We start from the raw sequence: 27,655 nt of genomic DNA on the forward strand, positions 1-27,655 counted from the left end.
TATAAACACCAGTACATGCCACCTATTGTGATGAACTCCTTGAAAGTCTGTTACCATATTAACTGGATACGGGATAATCAGGGAGCTGATGGAGAGTGTAAAGGGGTCCCAATGACAGTCATTCTTTGGATCACAAAAATACCGTGTCAGTTTAGTAAAAAGGATATTAAGTCTTAGTAGACTGAAGGATATAAAAACCCCAAAGAGGGACGAACAGGCTTATTCACTCTTCCCACTCCCCAGAACTGGCCCCTTTCTGTCCCTCTCCTCTCCATCCTGCAGTAACTGTCTCAAACAGGCTTCATGGAAAAGGGCAACCTCCCAGTTCACGCTCAGTACTTCTTTCTTTATGCATAGCTCAGCTTTGGCTGTGGTACATCAGGGAAATTGATGGGAACACAATAATACCAAGACTATTTAGGGCAAAGCAGAGGAAGAATTCAAGAGGGCAAAGAGGCAGACTTCTCAGAGAAAGGGCCAAAAACTCAAAGTACCAATCCACCTGAAGTCAGAAAAGCTCTGATCTATTTGAGCCAGTCTTAGAACCTGTTATTTTCCCATTGCTCTGACAAAATTTCAGAGATAGCCAACTTTTAAGAAAGTTTTATTTCAACTCACAGCTTCACAGGTTTCAGTCTATGGTTACCTGCACTATTGCTCTAGAGAACGCGGCCAGCCAGTACCCCATGGCAGAGGCACGTGGAGACACCTGCTCCCTTCACGGCAGTGAGGAAGCAAGGTTTGGGCACAGTTCTGACATCCTCTTCAAGGACACCCCCCCCCACAAGGTCCAACTTCCTTTCACAAGGCCCCAGCCCCTGGATACCTCCCAATATGCTAAAGGGTGGTGACCACAATTTTAGCACATGGGCCTTGGGTGGGGGGTAACTGAAGATTCAAACCATAACAGAAGCATGGGCCCCAAAGCCTCTTTCTTTTAACTATGAGGTATGGCTAATCCAATGTTTCCTTCCCCACTCTGTAAAAGACCAATACGTTTCAGCATGGTGCAATATGACCAGCAATTGCTTCATGTGAGAGGAATACAGTTCCTTACCCCACTGATGGTTTGCTTAGCATGGGATTTGTTTTAAGGTATTCGTCAATGTATTTCCAACACTCCCCTCTTCCTTTCCTGTATAAAAATAGTATGAGCCAGACAGGGTCTGCCCTTCAGCCCAGTTTTGGGATGAGAAAACACATGAAGCAGGGTCCCAGCAGCCAGAGGCATGTAACATGAGTTTAAAGAAAACACTGCTCAGGGCCAGGGATTTAGCTCAGCAGTGTAAGGGCTTGCCTGGCAAGTGTGAGGTCGTAAGTTCAATCCCTGGTACCAAAAAATAAATAAATAAAATAAAATACACAGACAGGTCTATTGCTGAACATGAGGAATGGGACCAATGGTTCCACAAGAAAACACTGCTACTTGAAATCTACTATTTAAAAGCCAAGAGACATGCAATAAAAAAAAGAACAACAGCAACAAAAAAGATGACCTACCTGTTTTTCCATAATCAGGTTAGAGATGTTTTAGGAAGGAATTTTCAGTTTGGAAGCAAATTTTAGTTTAGTTTATAAACTTTGGGTCTGGCTGTTCTGAGTCTTATACTAAAGAGAAAGTAACTTTTATTTAAAAAATTTTCTCTGAAAAATCTTTTGAATTGGCACCCCAAACATTAATACAATCTTCTGCAAAACTGATCAAACTTAATTGTGCCACAAAAATAGGCATCATCAGACTTAAAGTGACGTTTGTATGGCTAGGGGTTAGTCAGGGCACAGGTTTATTCCATACAGTATTTCATTTAATTGATTTTTATTGTAACTGGATCAGGTCTGAGCCCAAAGAAACAAACAGCCTTGGTACAGAGATCACACATTATGGTAGTTTTCTAAAAAATAATTTTATTGAAATTTAACTCTTGGTGACTTTTGTTGTTGTGTGTGTTTGTGTATGCGTTTGAGGCAAGCTCTCTCTTTGTAGGTCAGGGTGTCCTTGAACTCACTATGCAGCCCAGGTTGGTCTCAAACTCATAGCAATCATCCTGTCTCAGTGTCTGGAGAGCTGCAGCCTCATTGTGGAACTGGAGTTTTAATTGAAGTTTGTTTTTCCGAACAGAAGAACTATCAATATGACTACTACAAGAGCTGACCACATACTCTGAAGCTGATAACCCACAAAAAAGATTTCAACTTTTGCTTGTATATAACTAAGAAGAAAGGAATCAACCCTAATAGAAAACTGCATAATCCCAGAAGGAACAAGCAGTCCTCTTGATGTAAGAGTGGCAGGGACAAAAGACCACATTGTCATTTCTAGGGAAACACGGAAGACTAAAGTCAGCTTGACTTCAGACTACGAATTGGGCCTTTCATCCGGATTGCAAATAACAGCAGCCGCTACTTCTTTATCTTTTCTCTTTTCCCCTCTTTATTCATAAGCTGACTGTTAATCAGGAAATACCTGGGGCAGATTAGCAATGCAACTTGGATATTTGGTCTTTCCAACCCAGCTCTGGAATAAGGACACTTTTCATAAATTTCTGGCCAAAAGGTTCTTGCCCTTTATGTGCACATTCAAAGTCTTTTCTAAGTGGAAACATACTGCCTGACATCCTGTGTCACTCCTGAGTTTCACGTGGAAAAATGACCAACGAATGACATCTAAAAACACAGGACTGTATTTTTAAAAACAAGACAAGTCATTCAGAAATCTCTTGCTTTAGTTTTTTTCTGTATTACCACAGTAAAATATGTAACAAATTCAAGAGATTAATAATAATGACCTATGGTTTCACATGAATGGAGTATCAACAACTAAAATGACCAGGGAAATAACTTGAACAAAATTTAACTGTAAAAAGTGATTCACTATTTCATTTGTACAGTACTGAAACCACCACAACATTTAAACATTCAGAAAGTCTGAAGTAATTTAAATAATAATTGATAACACTGAAATATTCCAACATCATGAAGTATCTTTTGAGTAAAAACACATGAAATTTTGTTCAGTATAACTTCAATGAAGTTTCTTTACATGGAACAACATACTTTTTAAAACTGGCAATCCATCTAAGATACACACTAAACCCTTAGACTGTTCAATAAATAGAATTCCACAATGCTTTGCTGTTATACATTAATGAGCTTATAATTCAGGGAAAGCCTTTTCAGAAATCCTAGTCTATAGAATAACATGTTTAAATTGTTTGGTCCTATTAATTTTATGAGCAAATACCTCTGACTCCTTTGTAAGATGTTTAATTCTGCCAAACTGACTTGAATTTTATCAAAACAAACCACAAATGCAGTGTGGCTCTCCAATCTCCATGAGTTTCACTCCAGTGTGAGCCAGACATATACCTCTCCACCAGTTTGCTACGGCACAGCTCTAACACTGTCCACAAAGTACACTGCCTTCGCTAGAGTTCTGGTAGAGTGTGACGTTAATAATGGCATGTGGTGTTTCTTAGCATAACCTGCCAAAACGTGATGATTTCCTTAGAGGAGAATCCATGGGCTGCAATCACACGTCTGAGCTGACAGACATCCAGATGGATTCTATACAGAAAGAAAAGGTTTGTGTCTTCCGGAATATGAATGTCCACTTTTAACAAATTCAAACAGATCCCAACATAAACATCTTCAAACTTGATAGGTTTTACGTGACCCATCATTTCATAGATCCTTGGCACCAAATCTTTGGACATTATATAGCCCAACCCACTGCAGTAGGGAGGGAACACCTTGAAAGGATACTCCTGATATGAAATATGAGTTTTTTGGTAAAATCCCCTATAAGAATAATTATCAATTAGAGGATAACCTGTGAAAAACTTCTCTGAGTGGTTCAAGTTTAAGAGATACTTCACTAAATTACCTGTATTAATAAAAACATCAGTGTCTGTCTTCATAATATACTTGGCATTGGGGCAAAACTCAGTGACCCACCTGAACGCCATAATGGTTTTTAAGGTCAGGTTATTGTATGTGTCTAGAAAATCCTGTCTTATTATGTCACCATAGAGAAGGTGCTCATCCTCCAAGGACAGCGCTAGCATTTTGTCTTCCCTTACAGATTGCTGACCTAGTAAGAAAAACGTAAGAACTTCATATCCCCACCAAGACTTCTTTTCACCCCATGTAACCCTAATGGCCTGCCTGGCTTTCACATCTGAAGGGTGTGACGTCACAAGGATGACCAGAAATGGGTTCTGATGAGAGCAGTTCGAATGCTCTCGAAGTGTGAAGCGGAAGTCTTGCCTGTAAACCGGCTCATACTCATAAAAGTACATTAAGTTCACACGCTCGATCACATTGTAGTGTGGAAGGCTGAGGTACCACATCACCAGGAAACTCAGGAGTGACAGCAGCAAGAGGCTCCATTTAAGGGACCTCAGTGACATCCTATTGGGAAGGGCAGTCAAGAGAGTCAGGGCCATCCACAGCAGCTGAGAAGACCACCAGGCACAGGCTCTGAAAGATTTATCAAAGGTCAGGTTAGAGCCTAGCAATTCAGACACACTCAGTTGATACTGGGTATTTATGTCCTTCAGGAGAAAGAGCAGAAACTCATCAAAGCAAAACTAGAAGTCCAGACCTAACTCCCCTTAACTTCATTTACCTATGAGCAAATAGGTAACACTGAAAATGTATTTTAGCTTTTTACATCAAGACAAAGAGTAAAAATACATCCTTTAACTATTCTGAAACAACTTTTTATTCTAAACAAGTAACATTATTATGAAGTATAGTTTTTTTCTCTCAACATCTAGAAGAACAGAAAGGGATAGGTAATGGTGAGTTTAGCAACACATCCAAATAAACCAAGTGTCTTTCTCAGTTGTGGACCTGATTCTACAAAATCTGGAAAGAAAAAAAAAGCTGTGGCAATAATTATTTATGGTGGCTGCTAATATAAAATTAGGGCAGAGCTGGGGGTGGTGGCAATCCTGTAAAGGAGGCTGAGGCAGAAGAATCTCAAGTTCTTCACAGCCATGCTGAATAACTCAGTGAGAACTAGGCTTTAAATAAATGAGTAATGAAGGTGAAGGCTTTACCTAGCAGGTGAGTCTTCCAGAAGCCAAGTAGAACAACCAACTCTCGAGCTTTAAAATGCGCAGGCTGTGAAATAGCTTTTACTTACCCAAAACCCACCCCTGCTCCCTTTTACCTAATTGGCTGAACTCAGTGCTTAAATTAAAGGTTCATCCTTGTTTCTCATCCCAGTCCACTCAGAAATCACAGACCATGTCAGCGTTCCCTCCACACACGGGAGGTAACTGTCCAGAACTCCTGACTTCACCAGAGCCCCCAACTGAGATGAGGAAACAGCTATGCGCCCCAGTGTTTTCACACCATGGAAACAGCTCCAGACCTCACGGGGCTTTGCTGTGCCGCAGGATAATGTGGGGACATTCACACGGAAGCGTTCACTGGGTATCTGCTGCATCAACAGGCTGCCCCTAGTGCTAAGGACACAAGAAGAAGTAGAAGACGGGAAGAAAAGAAGATCCCCAGGCAACCTGTCCACACGGTGTGAGAGCACAGTACAGACTGTCTCCATCGAGTGCTAAGGCACTTCATCTGGGGCTGTGGAGGCTTCTCACAGGAGACGTTTCATCCCGTCATCTGGACTCCTGGGGACCCAGAATTTGCTAAGGAGAATGCACCTTAATGTCACCATGTGAGGGGTTGTGTACCCTGGTCAATTTTAGGGTCTCTGGACACACAGCTTTTTTGCCTTTTAATACTTATAAAAATGGCCTGACCTCAAAACCTTGCCTTCCCCATCCAGCAACATTCACTGACTCAGATTATTTTTGGCCATAATAATTTTTTCTGTCTCTAATGGGTTCTGTATTTTAAGACACAATGTAATGGGCTGTTTTAGCAAACTCTGCCTGGTTCCCTGTATCCGTGCCTTGCTTCTACACTTACATGACCCTGTTGGCAAGGACAATTTTTCTCCCAAATTGAAGGGCAAAACGGAGCGGCCCACTGTAGGAGCACAACAACACTGAACTTTAATACACAATTTCCATTCTCATAAGGGTACAATGTGGATCTGCCCAGCTTTTTCCCTTTCCTACTACTTGAGGGAAAGCCTATTCTAAAACCATATATATGTCTATTTCTTACCTTATTGATTTCTTCCGAAAGACCTTCAGTTTCACCACATGAACATTCAGCAGTATGCACTCATCAAAAATGATGCTTAAGATTTCTGGAAGATATGTAAGAAATTAATATTACTTACGAGCTGGGATTAGGCATCAAACAGGGGAAGGAAAAGGACTCTTCATTCCTCATTCCGTTAGGAACTAGGAACATATGTTGAAATAAAAAGTTACAAAACTACTTGTCCATAGAATTTGGAGTTTATAACATCACCATGGAAACAGGGCCCTTGGTATTGATAAATAATACAGACTAAAAATTTAAAATATATAAGGGCCTTAGATGTAGCTCAGTGGTAGGCTGCATAAGGCCCTAGGTTTGATCCCCAGCACTATGGAGAAACACACACACACACATACACACACAGAGCTAGTTTTCTGATAACCTAGTGCATTGTGTCTTATGTCACCCTACCACAGTTCCACATCCCTTGATAAAGAACCTCAGTCACTAAAGAAAGAGCAAACTACCAAAAGACACTCCACTGGTAGGAGCTCTCTGGAATTTTCTGTTCCATATACATACCCAGAGAAGGAAGCTCTGACATACAAATGCCAGTTACCACCCCAACTCACTCCTGCCCCTCCCAACACCCATAACTGCCCAAGACACACATTTATAAACTGGTAACCAGCAAGACATTCTCCATTTCCTGTCACAAGTGTTTAGGTTTTCCTCACTAGTCTAGTTAAAAACCAGAGGAGGATGTAAGAAACAGGGAGTATCAACATGTCACCCCCTATACCAAAAAACAGTCCACAGGAATTAAAGAGTAATAGACAAAACATGTAGAAACACTATGAGAATGTATAGGTGAACACTTTAATGATCTTGACATGGGAAAACCTTCCAACTAACTCTACTGTACTAAAACAACCTAGAAATTATAAGGAAATTTTGACAAACTAGTTTAAAAACTCCTAAAGTTGAAAGGAGCAAACAGATGTAAACAAAATTGAAAAACACTAAAACACTGAAGGAAAAATACATTTATGACAAAAAATTAAAAATCAGTTCTTACAGATTAAGAGGAGATAAACATGAAACAAGAATAAATGACCTAAAAGGCAACTCTCTAAAGAACACAAATGGCCACTAAAATAAGGAAAGCTGACTGTTACCGGTTGGTTCTTGATTGTACCCCAAAAGCCCACACACTACAGGCTTGCTCCCCAGCCCATGGCACCACTGAGAGGTAGCAGAACCTCTAATACAGTGATGGAAAACTACAATGCACGTGGTATTTGCTTTTAAGATAAAAGATGCTAATATGTGAGATGTTTTTTCTAAACTAAGACCTCACTATTCAGGTTTAACGGTAGTGTTGACTCTGAGATAAACAAGCGGGTTTGAGTTGTAGTTTGGGCGCTCATCTCTAAAAATTCTCTATCACCACCCTAACAGATGGGGCCTAGAGAGAGGAACGTAGGTCCCTGGGGTCTTCTTCCCTTCCTGTCTCTGTGTTTCACAGTCACCATGAGGCACAGAGGCCTCCTCCTCCATGTATTCCCCCACGATGTTCTGTCTCACAAAAGGCCTAGAGCAGCACAGTCAACCGACCACAGACTGAACCCTCTGAAACTGTGCGCCAAAATAAACACTTCCCCCTGCAAACTTATCTCAGTACTTTGTCAGTAACAGAAAGCCAAACAACACACTGTTGAAATACACAATCATAGATACTCTAATAAAAATCTCAAACTGGCAAACTGAAAAAGACAAAAGTGACACAACATGGTATGTGTAAGGGGAAAAGGAATTCCTATGGGCATTCTCGTGCACTCTCAGGAGGGCAATTGGAAAGCAACTATCAAAACCTTCAAATTGTAAATTTTTTTTGACAAATTTATGACGTGCAATGCTGTAATCAGTCCATGTATACAATGTGTGATCATTATAAGGGAGTAATTTGCATTTCTATCATCTCAAATATCATTTCTGATGATAATATTATAATATTGGAAGTTGATATATTCTTTTTCTCTGGTAATTGACAATGTTAAAAGACATTAGAAATACTTTCCCTAATTCTTCAGGATTCATTACACCTTCTTTCTATCCCCCTTCCTCCTATTCTTCTTATCCTTTCCTTTCCTCTATTCTATTCTCCACTACATGTTACCAACTTTTTTAGCTCCCACAAAGAGTAAACACATGAGTTATTTGTCTTTTTTATGCCTGGCTTATTCTATACAATATAATGTCCTCAAATTCTATTCATGTTGTATCAAATGACAGGATTTCATCTTGTAAATGGCTGAGTAACATTTCCTTGTAAACTGTACCACATTACTTTAATCCATTCATCCACCAGTGGACCTCTCAGTTGACTCCATCACTTGGATACTGTGAACAGTGCTATAATAAATAGTTTGGTGTCTCTTTTCCTTTGAATATAGACCTAGCGGTAGAATTGATGGACCATGTGCAGTACTCTTTGACCAAGCAATAGCACTGTTAGCAATTGTCCTAAAGAAATAAGCAGGGAACTATGTACTGTTTATAAAATGAAAAATTTTGATTGAAGTATCTATCAATAGGGAATTGTTTGAACAAAATTATAATACATCCATACAACAGCATTTCCTTATTCATTATATGTAATGATACTTATCTACCCTCCCTTAATATAGCACTAAGTGAAAACTCTAGTTGCAAACTATATATGTGATTCCTTTTGAAAAGTGTAAAGATATCTAGAAATCCATAGGCCATATATGCACAGCAAGACATGTGAAGGATGTGTCTTACTATGCCAGTGGTTTACATTCTGTGGGATATCTCGAAGATTTCTTTCTTCTCCCTTCTTTCTATTATCACGTGGATTTTCAACACTATTATTATTCTCTTCTCCACAATACACATTATTTCAACACAAGATGATTTTCAAAATCCATTCAAAATATAATATTAAAATAAAGATTTAATAAGTAATGCCATGCATACACATATAGATCTAACAATGTATAAATTGTTCATGACAAAAGTTATTTTTTTCTCCCCCAATAATTTTGTATGACAGGTGAATTGGTTTTACTATATCTGTTTGTAAATGAATTTTAGAGAATTCAAATGAAATGACAGTGAAATAAAGACACTTTCAAATAGACTAGTACAAATTTCACAAATTCTTCATCAAAGCAGTATTAAGTGATGTATATTAATGTGCTGAAAAGTTAACTCGAGGGGAAAGAATGGAATATAAGAAGAAAAGATAAGGAAGAAAATTAGTAAAAGATAATGAAAACTAATAACTACAAGTACCAAGAATGAAAATAATTTTTTCGTATGATTTAAAAAAAGTGAAATTTAAATATCAGGTAAAAAATTCACATTGGCTGGAAACATGTTTCAGGGAAAATTAAAATATGCTAACACTCTTAACTGGGTCAGGAGGAACAAGGAAATATTGATAAGTCTTCTCATTTTGCTCAAACACTCATTTAAGAATATATATTAACCTTCAGAGTGACCACTAACAGAAGAAATCTGGAAAGTATACCTTTCAAACTGAGAAAAAAAAGAAACCAAGGTAACAAAATGGGAGCAAATCAGGAAAAACTCCAAGGCAAATAAAAAACATAAAAGATGGCAGAAATAAATCTATAGGTACTGCCAGTTAGGGTAGTTAACCTATCTACTAAAAAATAGAGGTGCTCACAGATTGGCTTAAAATTACATCATATACTACTTATTAGACACTCACTGTATTAGCCAGATTTCCAGCTGCTGGACAAAATACCTGACACCTGAAACTTAAAGGAAGAGAAGTTATGGTTCCAGAGGATTGAGTTCATGGTCAGCTAGCTCCACCATAGGAACATCATGGCAGAAGGTTATGGTGGCTGGAAAGCAGAACAAAAGGACCAAGGACCAGATACAATACTCAGGTTATGCCTTCATGACCCACCCAGATGCACCCAGAGCCACTCAGAAGTGTGTTTTATAATCCTCTGGGCAGCCAATCAAGTCAACAATTAAGTTTAACTGTCACATAAACATATAACAATAAATCATAAACTATTATATATTTTGTAACTATATATGTTATATATAATATATAATATTACCCTGTATTATATATACTATATTATATATTACATAGCTATTATATATATTCTCATATGTCACATAGACATATTAACTACTAAAAATTAGGAAACAAGTAGGTCAGTTGGGGCAGAAAGATCACAAATTTATGTTCATCTTGGGAAATTCAATGAGACAGAAAGATCACAAATTTATGTTCATCTTGGGAAATTCAATGAGACTTTGTGTCAAAAATTCTGGGGATATAGCTCAGCGTTTCCTGGCTTCAATCCCCAATATTTTCCCCCCACTACGATATACACACTAAGAAAACACAAAAGCATGAATCAGAAAAATGTCAATAAAAATGCGACTACTGTATTTAAATACTAACATTGTACATTTTAAGGGAACACCATTTAAAATGGACAAAGGAAATTATGTTACTAATAAAAGGAATCAGCAAGAAGTACACTTAACAGTTATGATGCTATATAGCCATTAAAACATATCATCAAAATAAATACAGCAGAAGTTAAAAAGTATGAGTATAAATGAAAAAAAATGTACATTTGTAATTTGTAATACAAGATTTTAACATACTTCTCTGGGTGCTACAGTTTGAACGTGGTTTCCATAAATTTGTCTTAGTTACTTTTATCTCTCCTTGTTAAGAGAAAGTACCTGACACCCAAAATGGAGGAAGGGAAGATTTACTTCCTGCAATTTTTTCAACTGACTCCCAAGAGCTGGGCCACAGTAAATTGCTAGCTCTAACTGGCAAGAGAGAAAGACATACCTTCTTCCTGCTGTTACACTGTATGCTGGCTCCACCCCCGGGTGGGTGTAGTACTCACACCACCAATCAGAATGCCAGGCAATGAACCAATCACAAATGCTAGATTTGGTCACATCCATGACGCATGAGGCTTGGGGATGCCACTGAAATAAACCATGACAGTAACAACACCTATTAAGGCATAGTCCTTACTGTGGTGGTGTTTAAGAGGTAATTAGATTATGGGGGGGAGAATTAATATAATTAAGAATTAACTTAGTTCTCATGAAGACTGCATTAGTTGTGGGATCAGAGGAAGGGCATTACCTACTAAGTACAAAGCCCTGGATTCACTACTCACTAACACAGAGAGAGAAAAAGTGTGGGGGGAGGGGTGTGTTAGAATGAGAGACACAGAGAGAAAGAATGAACATGAATGAGTCAGCTATTATACACTGAGCCTGATGAGCCTGAGCCTGGTTTAGGGTCCCGGGTCTGAATAAAAAATACTTACTGCTTGAGAAACAGACTCAGTGAAATTCATTCTCATATTCTCTCTCTCTCTGTCTCTCTGACTCTGTCTCTGTCTCTCTCATCTTTTTTGAGACAGGGTCTCACTATGCAGTTGGGCACTTGTAGCCCAGATTGGTCTTGAACTCACAACAATCCACCTTCCTCAGCCTCCCAAGTGCTGGAATTATAGGCGTGAGCCATCACACTGGACATTAAGTCTCTTTTTGAGGAAAGCTTCAGTTCACTTAAGGACAGAAGGAAAAAGAAGCAAGCAAAAGAAAGAAGAAAGGAAAGAAACAAAAAGGAAAAGAGAAAGGCAGAAAGAAAGGGAGGAAGGCACAGAGGGAAGTAAGGAGGGAGAGAGGAAGAAAGGAAGAGAGGAAGAGAGGGAGGGAAGGAGAGAAGAAAGATGGACAGACCCAAGCCAGCCAGCCAGCCCGGTATCTCCTTCAGTCCCTCTAGCACGCGTGCATACAGGTCTGATTCCCATTCCACTTTTCCACCACATAAGGCCATCCCAAGAAGCCAAACAAATGCCAACACCATGCTCTTTGACTTCCAGTACTGTGACTTAAAAATTTTCTTTTAAATATTATCCAGCCTCAGGTAGTTTGTTCTAGCAAGAGAAAATAGCCTAACACACTAAGTAACTGATACATCAAGCAAACAAAAAATAATGATGTGAGTTTCAAGCCAATTAGTACAGACAGCAAAACAGGGTCTGGAAGACCACTCTCCCTCCATCCAGCAGAATCTAGGCAACATACCAGGGCTAATCCCCCTTCCACTGTCCTAAGAGAAACAGATCTAAAAATAAGAAAGACCCAGAAAATCTCTCAAGGTCCAGGTCAGAGCACACGTTCAGTAATGTTTTCCCCACTTGAACCTGATTAAAGGTTCACACATATACACATGGACAGCACCGTATACAATTATCTTTACACATAATGATCATATTCATAAGGAATTTTGTACATGGTGTATCTTTTTTTTTCCCCACTCTTCTCTTCTCCTTTCAACCCCTCTTCCTCTCCTTATTTACAGAAGCTTTGTTTCCATTTTTTATTCTCTTTTTTCTTTTCTCTTCCATTCTTTCCCCCCTGCATTTGAACATTTTCTTCCCATTTCTCAGTACATTTTGGTCCTTATTTATCCTTTTGGTTTCTCACACCAGAGAAACGATGTGGAATCTGAACAAGTGTGTGGTCTCAAGCTTCTCCTTCTTCATTATGTATGAATCCGATCAGAATAGATTCCAGGAAAGACGTGCATGTTGAAAGCCCCTGAGATGACTCAGCACCCTGTCACTCATTCCTCTTTATCTTGTGAAGAGACCCAGCGAAAGGCGCCTGGGCAGAGGTGTACATCTTGTAAAAGGCCTGATGTACCTCTGTGCTTTTTATTTTCTGGTCACCCTGACACCATGTTTTCGTTCATGCCATCTTTTGTTTCCACTGGCACACAATAGCCCTGAGCACACTGTCCCATCATCTTCAATAAACTTACCTGCTTTTTCTTCTACCATTAGATACACATACGCAATTCTTAGCTCACTATGTACAAGAACCTGAAGTCTGTCAGATACACCACACAGATTCATAATTACCTAATTTACATTTATTACTTTGCATTCAATAAAAAGAGAGTCGACCCTCCATATCCCAAAGGTTCTTCTTGTATATTCAACAAAATATATTAGGAAAAAAATGTGTCTGTACTGAAAATGTATAGATGTTTTCTTCTTGCTTGTCTTCACAACTGAGTGAACAAGTCTTTGCATTATACATTATATATTATATAATTATATAATATATAATGCATATAATATATAATGCATATATTATATCTATGCATTACACACACACACACACTTTTTTTTTTTTTTTGAGACAGGGTCTTGCTATGTAGTGCAGGCTGAACTCACTTATGTAGCCCCAGCTGGCCTTGCACTCACGATGATCCTCCTGCCTCAGCCTCTCAAGTGCTGGGGTTGATTACAGAGGTGCACCACCATGATCAGCAACATTGTATTAGGTACTGTAGATCTTTGAGAGATAAGCACATAGGAGGAGGTACGGAGGGTACATGCAAATATTGTACTATTTATACACAATTTCAGCATTGGAGGACTTTGGTTTCCACAGGTGTCCTAAAATCAATCTCTTGCAGATACGTGAGGGATCAATATTCATCTTTAAGATTGTATGAAATTTTTATTTAAAAACTGTTACTGTTACGTAGGTGTTGGAGACCACTATGAAGCAGCTCTGAGCAGGATTTAAAACTAACTAATTGGCTTTCTGTGTTTATCTGTGAGTTTGTCCTAGGCCTCAGTCCCTTGCCTGGCAACGGGAGCTGATTCATAGTAAGGGAAACTCTATGAATTGCTGGTCCTGGCTGAGGCCTATAGTGACCTGTGAGGTCAGAGATACCTCAAAGGGCAAGATAAGGCTACAGCTGAAGATACCTTGGCTCCAACACTAATTAGGTAAATAGAGACTGCAGCTGAAGGAATTTCACTCCTGCAGTCCACTCCTACCATAAATGTCATCATGGAAATAAGATGATTCTCCTAAATTGGCATAATTTACTACTTGGAGAAGTCTTTGAAATGACTCCCAAGGTCCTGCTCATTTCCCGTGCTTTCCTCAGTTTCCCCACCTTCTGTTTTGGACCTAATAATATGGATGGTCCAGAGAAGTCTTTGTCTTAACCCTCAGAGTCTCGAACTCTATGGGTTTTGACCCTCCTGGTGTCCTAAAGTCATACGTCTTGTCTCATTTTATTTAAGCCTTCGCTGTACACTTGTTTGGGAGATTGGGGATCTAGGTCAGGACCCAACACATAGGCAACTCTATTCTAAAAATCCAATATAATACAGGTTACATTCTTTAACTACCATACGGTTATAGATCAAAAACATTTAAAATAGTTTAGCGAGTAGGGATATAGCTCAGTGGCCGTGCACCTGCTTCGCAGTAAGAGGCCTTGAGCCTGATCCCCACCACTTGAGGGGAAAAAACCTCAAAAGATTCACACATATAACTTCCCCATAAATTTAAAGCAATAGTATCTTAAATTATTTTTCAAAATTCTGCAACTGAACACCACATTTCAGTGAGGCAGATGTTGTACCAATCCCTGATAATTATCGGACAGGTGGGACACAAGTTTTTTTTAACACTTATATGCAGTTCAAAGGAATCAAATCATTCTAGTTGAAAAAGAGAAGCTCTTATTTATAGAAAATAGCAATTATAAATGTAGATAAACAGAATAAAATTCATTTTGTGACATTACTGATTCAAGCATTGATTATCAATCACTGTTTGGATCATCTAAACAAAGGTTGATGAGGAACTGGACATCTATATGATGCCAAGGGAATACTTACAAAGATTACTGTTTGTTTGCAAGGACTGAAAAAATATAAACCTTACACTGGAGGATGAGGGTGTGACCAACTAACCCAGTGATCAATATTTAACACTACTAGTGGTGGAGAAACACACATTATGTGTCTTCTCATGAGATAAAGTATTAAGTATAAAATATCATCTCTGATGTATTCTAGCCAAAAATGTTTAACTGAAATCTTATAGAGTTTATAAGAAATACAGATAAAAGGACAAATGAAGCAATATCACTGGGAAGCAATCAAGCAAATCCAGGAGGTGGAGTTTCTCAGACAACTAGAAGAAGTGCTGCAAAACAAGGGCTGGCAGGGGCTGGGGATTTAGCTCAGCGGCATAAGCGCCTGCCTTGCAAGCAGGCAGTTGTGAGTTCGATCCCCGGTACGGATAAAAAGGAAAAAGCCAAAAAAAAAAAAAAAAAAAAAAAAAAAAAAAAAAACAAACAAAAAACAAGGGCTTCAGGTTAAAAGGCTGAGGGATAGATAACAGTACAATGTATGGTAGAGGGCTGGCTTATGGAGAACTCTGAAGATGACCTAAACATTAGGTGATGTGGGAGGATTATTAATTTTGTTAAGTGTAATAAAGTCATTTATTATTATAATAAATCATTTATTATTATTATAATAAATAGTCATTTATTATTATAATAAAGTGTAATAAAGAACATTTTCTTGTTACAAAAGAAAATGTTCCTGGATTAAAAATGTGTTACAGTTACATAAGATATATTACTTAGCTATAAAAAGGTGTAACAAATGACCCTACAACAAATGACAATTGTAGGAAGTCATAATATTTATCCACATGCTAAGAAAAGAATTCAGATACTGAACATTATAAATTGCATGCTTTCTTTTAAATAAATATTCAAGAAGAAAAAAATCTATGAATAGTAGCTTAGTGATTGCCTGGTATGGGATCAGAAACATTAAATCTACTGAAAAACAGAGTAAGCAGAACTCTCAAAGACACACAGACTTTATCAACAAACCCTGATTATATGGGAAATATTACAAAGAACCAACAACTGGGATCTCATTTGTTTTGCACAGATAAAAAAATCACCAATAGAGTTAAAAGACATCCCACAAAGTGGAAAAAATTTTAACCAATTGTTTCTCAAAAAAAGGACTAATATCTAGAACATATAAAGAATTGAAAAAAATAAAGACTCCACAAATTTAAAGACCCAATCCAAATATGAATATACACTTAGATGAATATATACTTCTCAGGTGAAGAAGTACAAATGGCAAATAAATATATGAAAAAACGTTCAGTATCAGTGGTCATGTAAGAAATGCAAATTAAAATAATGCTGAGATTCCATCTCACTCCAGAATGAATGACTACTATCACTAAATCAACCAATAATAAATGCTGGCAGGGATGTGGGGAAATAGGATCCCTTCTCCATTGTTGGTGGGAGCGTAGACTGGTACAGCCACTGGGGACATCAGTGTGGATATATCTCAAAAACTAGGATTGGAGGTGCCATCCAACTCACCTTTTCCCCTTCTGGGTACTTTCCCAGAAGAACTGAAAATATTATACCATAGCAATATATGTGCCCTCATGTCTGTAACAGCACAATTTACAGTAGCTAAATCTTGGAAACAACCCAAGTGCCCATCAGTCAAGGAATGGATAAAAAAAAAGATGTGGTATTTTATACAATCATTATGAGTAACATATTTTAAAAATGATAGATTAAAAATAAATGAGTTAAGTATGTAGTTCAAGACTGTAAAAAATAATTTTGTGTTTCTACACAGAAATAGAAAAAATAGTAAAGCAGAAAATAAAAGATCAGTACTACAAAATCACCAAATGTTAGGAATACAAGGAAAGTTCCTTAATCTGTTACAGAAAATACAGCCATCATAATAATGAAACTTCAGAAGCTTTTCCACTAAAGTTCGAAAAAAGCCCGGAACGCCCACTATCACCTGTGTTATTCTGGAGACCCTCACTAGACATAATAATGAGAAAGAAAATGAGACACTAAAATCTTTAAAAAGGAAGCAAAAGTCACGATTTTCGTATTTCACAATCATCCACATAGAAAACTGAAAAGAAGACAATGTATAAATATTAACAGGCTTACCAAGATGCTGAATATCAGAGCTCCAAATACAAGTCACAGACACTAAAAACTAAAACTCTAACAGGAAAAGAATGACAGTAACAAAACCTCGTGTCAAATAAAGCTAACAAAAGAAGTGCAAAACTCTGACATAGAAAACTACATACTAAGCAACTTTCCGGAAGAATATAAAAACTGTGAACAAATGAAGAGAGACAGCACGTTCAGTTTGCATTTTTAAAAGCCTCTGACAGGGCAGAAATCATTTTGGAAACTCTGGTCCAGTGATATCCTTGTATTCAGTTGAAAGCTCAGTTTCTGTGAATTCTTAAACAAAAATTTAAGGAGTAGTTTGAAGTAACTACAAACTGGTTCAATTACCCTGACATTATTCCTAATGTCAGGGTATTATTTATTATTAACGCTGAACATACAGCACGGTATGATACAGGAACCCTGCTCTCAGTAGAACACTACATTAACCTGTATGTACACTAGGACTTTAAGACACATGCAAAAGAGGCCCAAATCTCTTTGATTAAAGGACCCCCTCCCACAAAACCATGTACAAGCTCATAACAGCACCCTATTGAAAACATTCCCATCAATGAGAACAACTCCAAAATCTACCCCTAAGAGAGATAAATATGCAATAACACATTATCTATAATGAGCAAACTACCATCTTGCATGATAGCATAGAGAATCTCACAACCATAAAATTGAGGGAAAGAAGCCAAACATATAAAGAACAGGCAGTCTGATTCCATTTCCACCAAGCTGAAAAGCAGGTAAACCAATCTAAAGTGCTACAGTTCAGGTCACTGGCATCCCAGGAGTAGGAGGGAAGCAATAGAGAGGGCTAAGGGGACTTTAAGTTCAACTTTGTTGAAAACATCAACTTGGCAGTCGAGTTTAGCAGTCGTTCTGCAGACCTGGTCCAGGTGTGGGCAGAGCAGGCTGATGTCTACGCTTTCTACTAGCCTGGGAGCCCAGCTGTGGTGACAGCAAGTAACTGCTCCCCAGCACCAGTTCATGCCATCTTCCTGAGAGCCCACAAATTGAGTTGTTTTTATAAAACTTTACAACAATCCCCATTTAACAGGGAAGGAAATTAAAGTTTGGGGAAAGACCACAACTTGCTCAAACTCACACACGTGTACGTGGCGAGGATAATGCAAACAGGACTCCAAGATCCTGCTGCTGGCCACTAGATTATGAGTCCGCCATCTGGCTGCTGTGTTTCCTGTGTAGTGAGCCTACTGCGCTGAGATTTGGAGTTTAGTTTCTAGTTCCAAGCAAATCTAGACACAAACAGTGAAGCAACATCACAGCCTTATGGTCTTCATATAGAAAGACAAAAGATTCCCAAAACCTGCAATGAGTTATTAACAGAAATAATAAGCAATCATGTAGATACACACCTTTTGATTTTTTATTAAAAAGAAAAACATGCTGAGCACTAGAAAATACATGAGGGTGAGGAGAAATCAGTTCAAATGCAAAGGCTCCACAGATACAAAAGACAGAAATAACAGTATACATATTTAAGCTGAAATAATCTGAAGTTCTTCCTCAGGTGCCAAAAATATTGGTAATCTTATACAACCCAAAATAAATTAAACTCATTGAAATATACATAAAAATCTTCCTAATTGCAAATGTGATTTTCATTAATTGCATAAAATTTAGTAAATGTATAAAAGCACAATGACTGTGAAATCTTAAAGGTAAATACATAACTGTCTTAGACGTACTCTCAAGTCTTGGCTCACAGGTACACACAAGCGCCACCTTACCTGTTCCCACAGCCCCTTCCTAACCCTAGTTGAGCCATGGCAGCTTCCTGTCTGATTTTTTGATGTGTCAGTTTCCTTCCTTCCTTGAGGAAACTTGGGCTGTTTCTCCCTTCCACAGGCTCCTGGAAAGGCCACCTCCTTGCCATGCTTCAGATCTCAAGAAAAAGTCACCTGGACAGTCTTTCTCTCACCCTTTATCTCAAGCAGCTCCCTACACCTTGTTCCCTACCATGTTCTTTATTCCTCCTTTCTTAGCATTTAAGCTTACCTGAATTTTTTTTTAAAAAATGGGTATGTCTACTATTTGTTGATTGTTCTCTTCAAGAGAATGTGAGGTTAGGCAGGGTAAGATCTAACCTATCTTTTTTTAATGATATATCCCTAGGGTTAGCACATGCCAGGCTGGAATACTGGAATACTATAAAAGGGTTTAGTAAGGTACTTTTATCCACTTACCACATACTCTCAAGAATGAATGGAATTCAAAATAAACTGCAATGTCAGCTTATGTTTCTTTTTTTCCCTCACTATCTCCAGTAACAAAGCATTATTCTAATAGGCTACCCTGATTCTGAGTTTGTGCATTTTAAAAGTGCTAGACAGAAAAAAAAAATTTTTTAATTAAATTTTAAGCTGAAGCATGCTAGATTCAGCGTCAAAGCAACAACATGTACAAACTATTAAGATAATTACAAAACCACTACCACTAACATAACATTCCAGCTTTTCTACATAAAAGTAACAATTCTGTATAGAGTGGAAAACCTAATTGCCTAAAAAAAGATCCTGTGCATATGAAATTTAATGCAAATCACAATTATCTACATCAATCATGTCCTATTCCTTACAAAGGGAAAAAATTCTACATGGCAATATACATTTCTTGGGAGTAATATCCTTTGAAAACTGAACATGTTAATTCATAAGCAAAGCAATATAAAGCGCTGCTACTAGATTAAACACCACACTGTTATGTTTTACATGTAGGTGCCCCCCTAAACCCCAATGAAACTCTGCTCACTGGCAGAGTTTCTGAAAGGTCCCTGAATGGGGTGGGGTGTGAGGGGCGCTACAGCTACAGCTAAATGCACTGCTAGGAGGGGTGGCCAGGAGGAAGAGGCTGGTCCCCAGGGTGTGACCAGGAAGGGTGCATGAGCTCCTCCCCTCTCTGCTTCCAAGTTGCCTTGATGTAAACGGCTCTCCTTCCTGGACATTTCCGCATCCCCCATCTGCTTGGAGGAGACTGTGGACTGAAGACTCTTGCAAACTACAAGCTTCTTCTCTGCATTGTGAGTTTAGGAACTGTGTCTCAGGTCAAGAAAGTGACTAAGACAGCTCAAATAAACACCTAATTATCCCCACAACCCAACACTGCTTTGCTTTTGCTGATCTCTCATTACAGCAGAAAACACAACCAATGACATCTGACCACTGTTTTTCTTTTTTCTCTTCTTGAACTCAGTGGTTCTTGCTTTACTGCACAGTGCAATCTCCAGGAGACACGAAAAACACTGCAAGCACCCCCAAACCACAGGCTGCATCCCAAACCAATAAACATGTTTTGGAGGGTTGTGGGGCTCAATCCACTCACTAAACTCCCCCATGTGGCCCAGCTGCCTTGGCAGGAATGCACAGCTTTAGTTCCCACCTCAGACCTCCAGAACCAGAATCTTTTTAACAAGATTTCCAGGCGATTGTGGATGCACCAGTTTCAGAAGTATCATGTACTCACTGGGAAGATCACTTAACCTTTTAAAACTTATTATCTCTTCTGTAAAATGGGAGCGATATTAAGGACTATATAAATAGTATGTATGAAACATGCAGGATGGGGCTCGCACACAGTGACAGCGAAGGAGACTGTGCTACTATTATTAAAGTCCACATTGCAAGCTTCCTTGAGTTCATTCCTACTTACCTACATTCTTCTACCTACAAACTCTGCTGCTAGCTCTGGAAAGTGTCTTATATAATATACTCTATAACACAATTAAACATGCAAATAAACACTTATGTATCCACCTTCTCCCTCCAATCAGTAAGCCTTCTCCTGGATTTCAAAGATTCTGGCTCCTTTAGGATGTCAATGATTGCTCCCCTGATGAAGTAAACACCCAAGCACTCTTAGTTAAAGATCTCCCCTGCCAAAGGTGTGCTTTCTGTTTCTACAGGCTCCTTTTTCCTGTTCCACAGTCCTCCTGCAATCACGCATGGTTTGAATTGTAAAAGTCTCATAGTGAGCAGTTCTAGCAACTTAAAAGCTACAGAATATATGAATCTCTTCCAAATGAAGTTCAAGATATTACCATGACATCAGACTGCTTCATTTGAGGACTGTATGTATTTGATAAGCTTAGACTTTTTTGAAGCACACAGCTGCACATATACAGGGAATCAAATTTTATTCAGTAAATGAATAGTGATTGTTACATTTACCAATTTTTAAAAATGCTTAAAAATAAAATATACTTTACTCTGTTGGGGTAAACAGAAGCTAAACACTAAAAAGAATTTGCTTTCTAATTCCACTTCTCCTATCTCTACATAATTTTAGCAACATCTCTTGCTTGGTCCTGGTTTTTTTTCCATATTTCTTTTGTGTAACAATTAAAACAATCTTTTGGAGTAATCACCAGGGTTGTAACGTTTATCTTTCAGCTAAGAAGGCTGAGATTTGATGACCTGATCCTCAGGGTTTCAGAGCTGTCCGGATGGGTGTGGGATCGCAGAAGTCCCTGTCCCAAGGTAGAGTCTTGTAACCACTCTACCTCAGTGCTTCCCTCCTACTGAGCTGATCATTATACTTTCCTCCAGGTAAGGCAGTAACTCTGTACTTCCCCAGGGAGAAGAGTTGTCAAAGCTGAGCCAGAAACTTTAAATAAAGAAAAACTATAGGTATAAATATCATTCAATCTCCAGGCAAACCATGCTCGGCTTATTCTATTTCTCATCCAGACAGTTTCCAACAACTTCCCTTGCTAAGTCACTTTTCAGCTATCAAAAATACACTGAAGGAAATAATGTTAATGAATTTATATCTCAAATAACCCTGAATAAGTTGCTGACCTTCTACAAACATTAGTAAACACTCAAGACACAAAAGCAGTGACACGTTAAATACCCAAAGGAATTAAAGTCAGCATAGCCTAGCAATAATTGAATATCCATATTGATTATGACACAATTCACACTATATATTCACAATATATAGAACAGGCCTGGGTGTCCATCAATAGATAAATGGATAGAGAAAATGTAGTATATTTACACAAAGGAATGTTACTCAGCAAAAAAGAACAAAATTATGTCATTTGCCAGAAAATGGATAGAACTGGATATTACAAAGTTTAGTGAAATAAGTTAGGTACAGAAACACAAGCCACACATATTTTCACTAAATGTAGAATCAGATAACATGAAAGGAGAAGAAAGCCTATCATTAAGAGGCAGGGAATGAGGAGAGAGATACGAGGGAGAGCAAAGGAGGAATAGATAAAAGCAAAGTATAAGTGTGTACGAAAAGACCACATTGAAACCCAATATTTAGCCAGGTGTGGTAGCAGACATCTGTAATCCTGGAAGGCTGAGGCAGGAGGATCACAAGTTCAAGTCAAGTCTGGGCAACTTAGACAGCCTGTTTCAAAATTTACAAAGCGCAAAGGATTTGGTCTAGTGGAAAGGTCATAGACTGAATTTTCAGTACTACAAAAAAAGAAGAAACCCAATACTTTCTAAAATTAATAGATATAGTAGATATAAATATAAAATATATTTAAGGAGAATTTAGGTTGAGTGACATACTGAATAAGTAAATGAAAGAACAGTGAACATCAGTAGCTCACTAAAAACCTTTGTCTAATGTCATTCACATTTTCAAGAGGTTCCTTCCATCAGAAGGTCAAAGAAAGCCTCTGATAACATACAAATTCCGGAAAGAGTTGGGCACACAAAGGTCTTTCTGAACAAAACAGACAAATGTGAGTCTCATGGTGGTGGCTAAATGGTTTCAAAACTGACTGCTCCCTTAGAGTCAGGTTTAACATTTTTAGAAATTCATAAAACTGTTCAATTTTTAAGAACAAATCTACATTCACTGAGTTAATGGCGAGGGAGCCCACATTGAACTCACTCAAAGTATTCACTGAGTTTTAGGAAAAACCTGCTGTGTGATCGCTGCGTGTCTTCAGTACACGGTGCGTAGAATACTTTGCTCCAATGCCTTGTCCCAGTTCTGGGGGATCGCCCCTGCCCGCAGCAGGCCCCCTCTGTGGACCTGGTACTGCCTTTCACTTGAGCCTTATGGAAATCCCCGCCTGCTGCCTCAGAATGCTGAGGTAGAAGACATGTGCACTTTTAAAGAATTTTAAAAAGATACATTATTTGCTGTTTACTAAGAAAGTACTTTCTTATAAGTAAAACAATCTCTGTATATGTAAATCTTTTGTAGATTTGGGAGTTGTGACATGCAGGTCTTTAGGCTGAGAAAAAAGAGGAGCAAACCAAAAGCAGCAGGATATAAATGGAAAACTGAGCTAAATTTTCTTTTTTGCTTTCACCCCACCTACACTGGTATCCAACAGTAACACAATTCCACTCTTAGTAATTTACAGTACAGGGCAGGGTGCACCGTGGTACTTCTCTGACAATTGATAAAGTATATTTTGCACCACCAAAAGATGGGTATTGATCTCAATCCCATTTTCAGAGACCTGCGCAGGCCACCAATAGGCAGACCAGGAACCCAAACTCAACCCTTTCCATTCCAAATAACCTGTTCCTGCTGCCAGAGCAGTGCCACCTGGAAACACAACCTCATACCCACGGCTCCTGCAGACTCCAGGACAAGGAGGGAAGTGTGGAGCCAAAGCAGACATAGCTCCACACTGAGCAACCGGCCTGAGAGCACCACGTGGCTGAGTAGCTCAGGTAGAAAAAACAACAGGATGACAGTGAAAAAAGTCAGCCAAACGGGAGTAACAAGCACCCAAACCAAGCAGAACAACAAGATTAGCTGAGCTTTCTGACCCAGTTTTGTCACCAACCCTTTTACCCACTGGAAGAAGAGGCTGGGGAAGCTGCTCTACTTGGCATTTTTCATCGCATTGCTGCCTTACATGAGGGACATTACAGACCTTTACCAATCTTGTTTGTCACGTGAAGTCATTAATTACCTCCTCCTAGGTTACCTAAACGTACTTCATTTGTTCATTTAATAAACCTGACCTGAGGGGCTGGGGATTTAGCTCAGCGGCATAAGCACCTGCCTTGCAAGCAAGCAGGCGGTCGTGAGTTCGATCCCCGGTACCAATAAAAATTAAAAAATTTAAAAAAAATTAACCTGACCTGTGTTCAAGGCCAAGGGAGCAGTGAGAAGCCCTGCCCTCAACTTGCAGACATTCGAGGCAGAGTACAGTGGGAGACTCGTGACTCCAAACTTAAACTGAACTTCAAAAGTTCAGTTGGAAAAGAGAAGAGAACTCCCCCAGCTCAAGTGTTTCCAAATTAGATCAGAGTCCTGGACAGGATGCGGAGTCTGCACTCTCAGAATGTGTTAATGCCCAGTAAAGGTATAGATTAAGGAAATATTTAATGCTATTTGAGTAAATGATAACTTTCTCTCCTAGAAAGTGGGCAACGCCATCTTTCAAAGCAATGTCTGTAGCCAAAAGAGTAATCAAATAATTCTAGATAAAAGACACAATTGAGCTGTCACTGCCATGCTAGGGGTAGGTGAAGTGAAGTGTTTGAGCAGGAATGTTGCTGCTAAGTCACTTAGACAGCCTGTTCAAAATGCACAGCTTTGAGTTTTGCAGAAATCCCTGTTCTAGCCCAGGCATAGGCAAAGGTTTGATTTTCCACAAAAGGAAAGATAGTAAATATTTTCTCTTTAAAATTACAGTCTTTATGTCAGCTACTCATTTCTGCTTTCATATATAAAATAGAGCCACAGTCAGTATTAAACAAATAGTTGCAACTATGTCCCTCACAGATACCAAAATCTATAGATGTCCAAATCCCTTCTATAAAATCACAGCATATGTGCTCATAACCTGCAGACATCCTCCCCATACATTAAGTCATCTCTATACTACTTATACTGCCAAATACAATGTAAATACTTTACCGTATTACTTAGTGAACATTTTTTTAAAAAAATCTATACATGCTTAGTACAGACATAATTTTTTCCTGAATATTTTTAGACCATGGTTAGTTGAGTCTGTGGATATGGAACTTAAGGACCAAGAGGTCTTACTAAATTTACAAAATGGACCCTGGCCAAGAAATGTTTGTTCTAGTCCCATGAGAAGGCACAACATGGGACATCAACAAGTCTCCCAAGAGACTTGTGTGTAGAGTCAGAAACATGTAGAATTGGAAACAAAATCTGCCTGAGTTTTCTGCTTTTTATTCTTTAATGTTTCAAGGCCTCAAGGAGAACTCATTTCCTGAGGCCCACCCATGAAGATGTTCTATAACTTCACCTCACTCTCCTCTTGATGTGAGCCCTACAAAATGCCATAATTCTACCTCATACCCTTATCTTCTCCTCTCTTTGAACTCACAATATGCCAAGAGCCCTGTAACAAAAACCGTTCACACTGTAACAAAAGCAAATCAGTATTCACAATACGCAATTTTTATGAAAATCAAATCACTGTTCATAATCTCCAAAGAAATGTGTGCCAAAGAGCACGCAGGGTTGTTATTTCTGAGTGCCTGTGCTCTGCAAGGTCACAGAAGCATCCTGTCTGAATCCACAAATTGAGCTCAACCAGGAAGCTGCACATGATGGCTATTACCATCCAGTGGGGACCTCCCACAGCAAGCTGTAATGAGCATTAACAGCCATAAACATGGTAACAGAAAAACATACTGTGTTATTTAGTTGTGACAAACATAATGGCATTTCCTACAGTGAGATCGCCCTGTATCATCTGATAGCTCACAGTGCAATGCTGGGGTCTGGGCACAAAGGGAAGGCAAATTGGGGGGGGGGGGGCATTTCCTCTGAAACAAAGACAACCTGAGTTTGAGCTTGAATATGACCCGTAAACTTGAGTTTATGTAGTCACTGTTTTCCGGACACAACAAAATATTTTAATAATAATTTAATTTTTAATAAAAATCAGTATTACCCCAAATAGTACTAGACCTCTTCAAACACCCCTGGAGAAAAACATACTGGAATATCTTATAACAAACTCTGAGTCAAGTCCATGATATCTAAAACTCGTAAACTGTGATGGGCACAATTTTGAAAGTATAAATAAGATAAACCTACCTGTTGAGTTTCAGATGAGATGAAATCACTAGCTGAAGTTTTTTTATGGTTGTTTACATTCCATTCTTTACAGTCCTCAGATTTGCTGTGAACCATAAAAAGTAAAGTAGATGAAACAATAACGACATTGGCAACCACCACACCTAAGTCAGTATTCTACATGTAGCAAATTGCAAGCTATGAAGTACGGCGCTTTATGCATTTTTGGAAAAGTCTGGGTTCTTTCTTCTGCCTCCATGTTCTAACCTGGAATTACTTGGACACTGTCTTGATCACACTTTTTAGGGCTGAAACTACCCAGTGGCCACTTACTGCCTCACTGCGAGTGAGCCTTTTCGTTTAAGGAGTGGGGGAAGAGTCATAGACTACTGATCTCTAGCTGACACAAATTCTGTTTGGGCTTTTATCAGGCATTGATGCATTGAGCACAAACGAAGTTCCCTCCTGGTGCCTGACATCCTGAGAGAGCTAAAATACAAAACTGTGCCCGACTGAAAACAGAAAAGAGAGAGAACACAAACAGATATGGTTTGGCGATTTCCTCTTGGTAGTTTTTCCTGCCAAACCAGCTACCTCCTAGAGCTGTCACTCTTTGCAAACGCTAAGGAACAAAAACCCATCTCAGCCCTGCAAGTGTCCTTTCTGGTCTAGGAGTGGGGAGGAGGAAAAAAAATACCGAATGCAAATAGTTGAGGGTACTTGCTGCTATCTTCCTTATGGTCTGGAAGTCACTCCACTCCACTGCACCCCTAGGATTTCTTTGGCAAAGCCTCGTGTTGGCTGAGACAGAGCCACTTGTGAATCGGTTGCCCTTGACCCCCTGGGATTTTCTCCTCCGTGCTCTCTTCCCAGTCGCTCCTTCCCTTCGGGAGGTCTACACCCTTCCCACCCATCCCCTTCGGCACCCTCCTACAATTCGGGCCCTAGGCCCTAGCCACCGCCTCCGGATCGCGTTCGCCCCAGGCCTTCGGGAATCCACCACCAGTACCTTACCACAGTCCCCGTCCGCGCCGCGCCCTCGCCGCAGCGGCAAACGCGCCCTGGCCGCGGGGCTTTGGCGGTGTCCCGAGAGGCGCAGGGCGCCGAGGACGCAGGGACCGCGCGCCCGGGCGCGGCAGGGTGGGCGGCGCGCGGCTGCGGCCTGGGCCTCGCGCCCCGCGCCCCGGAGCTCTTTCGAGTCTCCCGCAGCCCCGCCACAAGCCCGGCGGCGGCGGGACACAGAGGCCCAAGCCGCGGGGCGTGGTGGCTCGCGGCGCAACCTGCCAGCTCCCGAGGGCAGCAGGGGTGGGCGGCGCCTCCGGCCCAGCGACCGGACCTCCGCGTCCAGTCGGGTGCATCCGCAGAACAGCGAGCCCCACGGCCACGCCTGCGGGCCAGCCCGAACCTCTACCGCCTCCAGGTCGCCCCGGCCCCGCCGCACACTCACCTGCCGTGCGGGGCGCCCCCTCGGCTCCAACGCGGGGAACGGCGCTCCAGTCCTGCGCGCGCCCTGGCCTCCCGCAGCCACACGCACGCTCGGGCGCACGCAGCCCACGCGCGGCGGGGGATGGGCTGGGGGGAGGGGGC

At 39.8% G+C, this 27,655-nt stretch overlaps 1 protein-coding gene across 3 annotated transcripts; it reads right to left on the bottom strand.

Annotated features, from left to right (window-relative positions):
* Positions 1-1,885: 1,885 nt before the first annotated feature.
* B3galnt1 (beta-1,3-N-acetylgalactosaminyltransferase 1 (Globoside blood group)) lies at positions 1,886-27,655 on the bottom strand. Of its 3 annotated transcripts, none has more exons than XM_005006737.4 (4): positions 27,516-27,655; positions 26,090-26,174; positions 6,145-6,229; positions 1,886-4,479 (listed from the first exon to the last, which is right to left on the bottom strand). In XM_005006737.4, the coding sequence occupies exon 4, from the start codon at positions 4,443-4,445 to the stop codon at positions 3,450-3,452; it is 996 nt and encodes a 331-aa protein (XP_005006794.1). In that variant the 5' UTR covers positions 4,446-4,479; positions 6,145-6,229; positions 26,090-26,174; positions 27,516-27,655; the 3' UTR covers positions 1,886-3,449. The 3 variants fall into 3 exon arrangements, with proteins under 3 accessions (XP_005006794.1, XP_005006795.1, XP_005006796.1); XM_005006738.4 differs by lacking the exon at positions 27,516-27,655 and adding an exon at positions 27,083-27,164; XM_005006739.4 differs by lacking the exon at positions 27,516-27,655 and adding an exon at positions 27,078-27,099.

The sequence above is a fragment of the Cavia porcellus genome, unplaced genomic scaffold (genome assembly GCF_034190915.1).
Source record: "Cavia porcellus strain 051 isolate PalLab524CR breed Dunkin Hartley unplaced genomic scaffold, mCavPor4.1 scaffold_5, whole genome shotgun sequence".
In the NCBI taxonomy this organism is placed as follows: domain Eukaryota; kingdom Metazoa; phylum Chordata; class Mammalia; order Rodentia; family Caviidae; genus Cavia; species Cavia porcellus.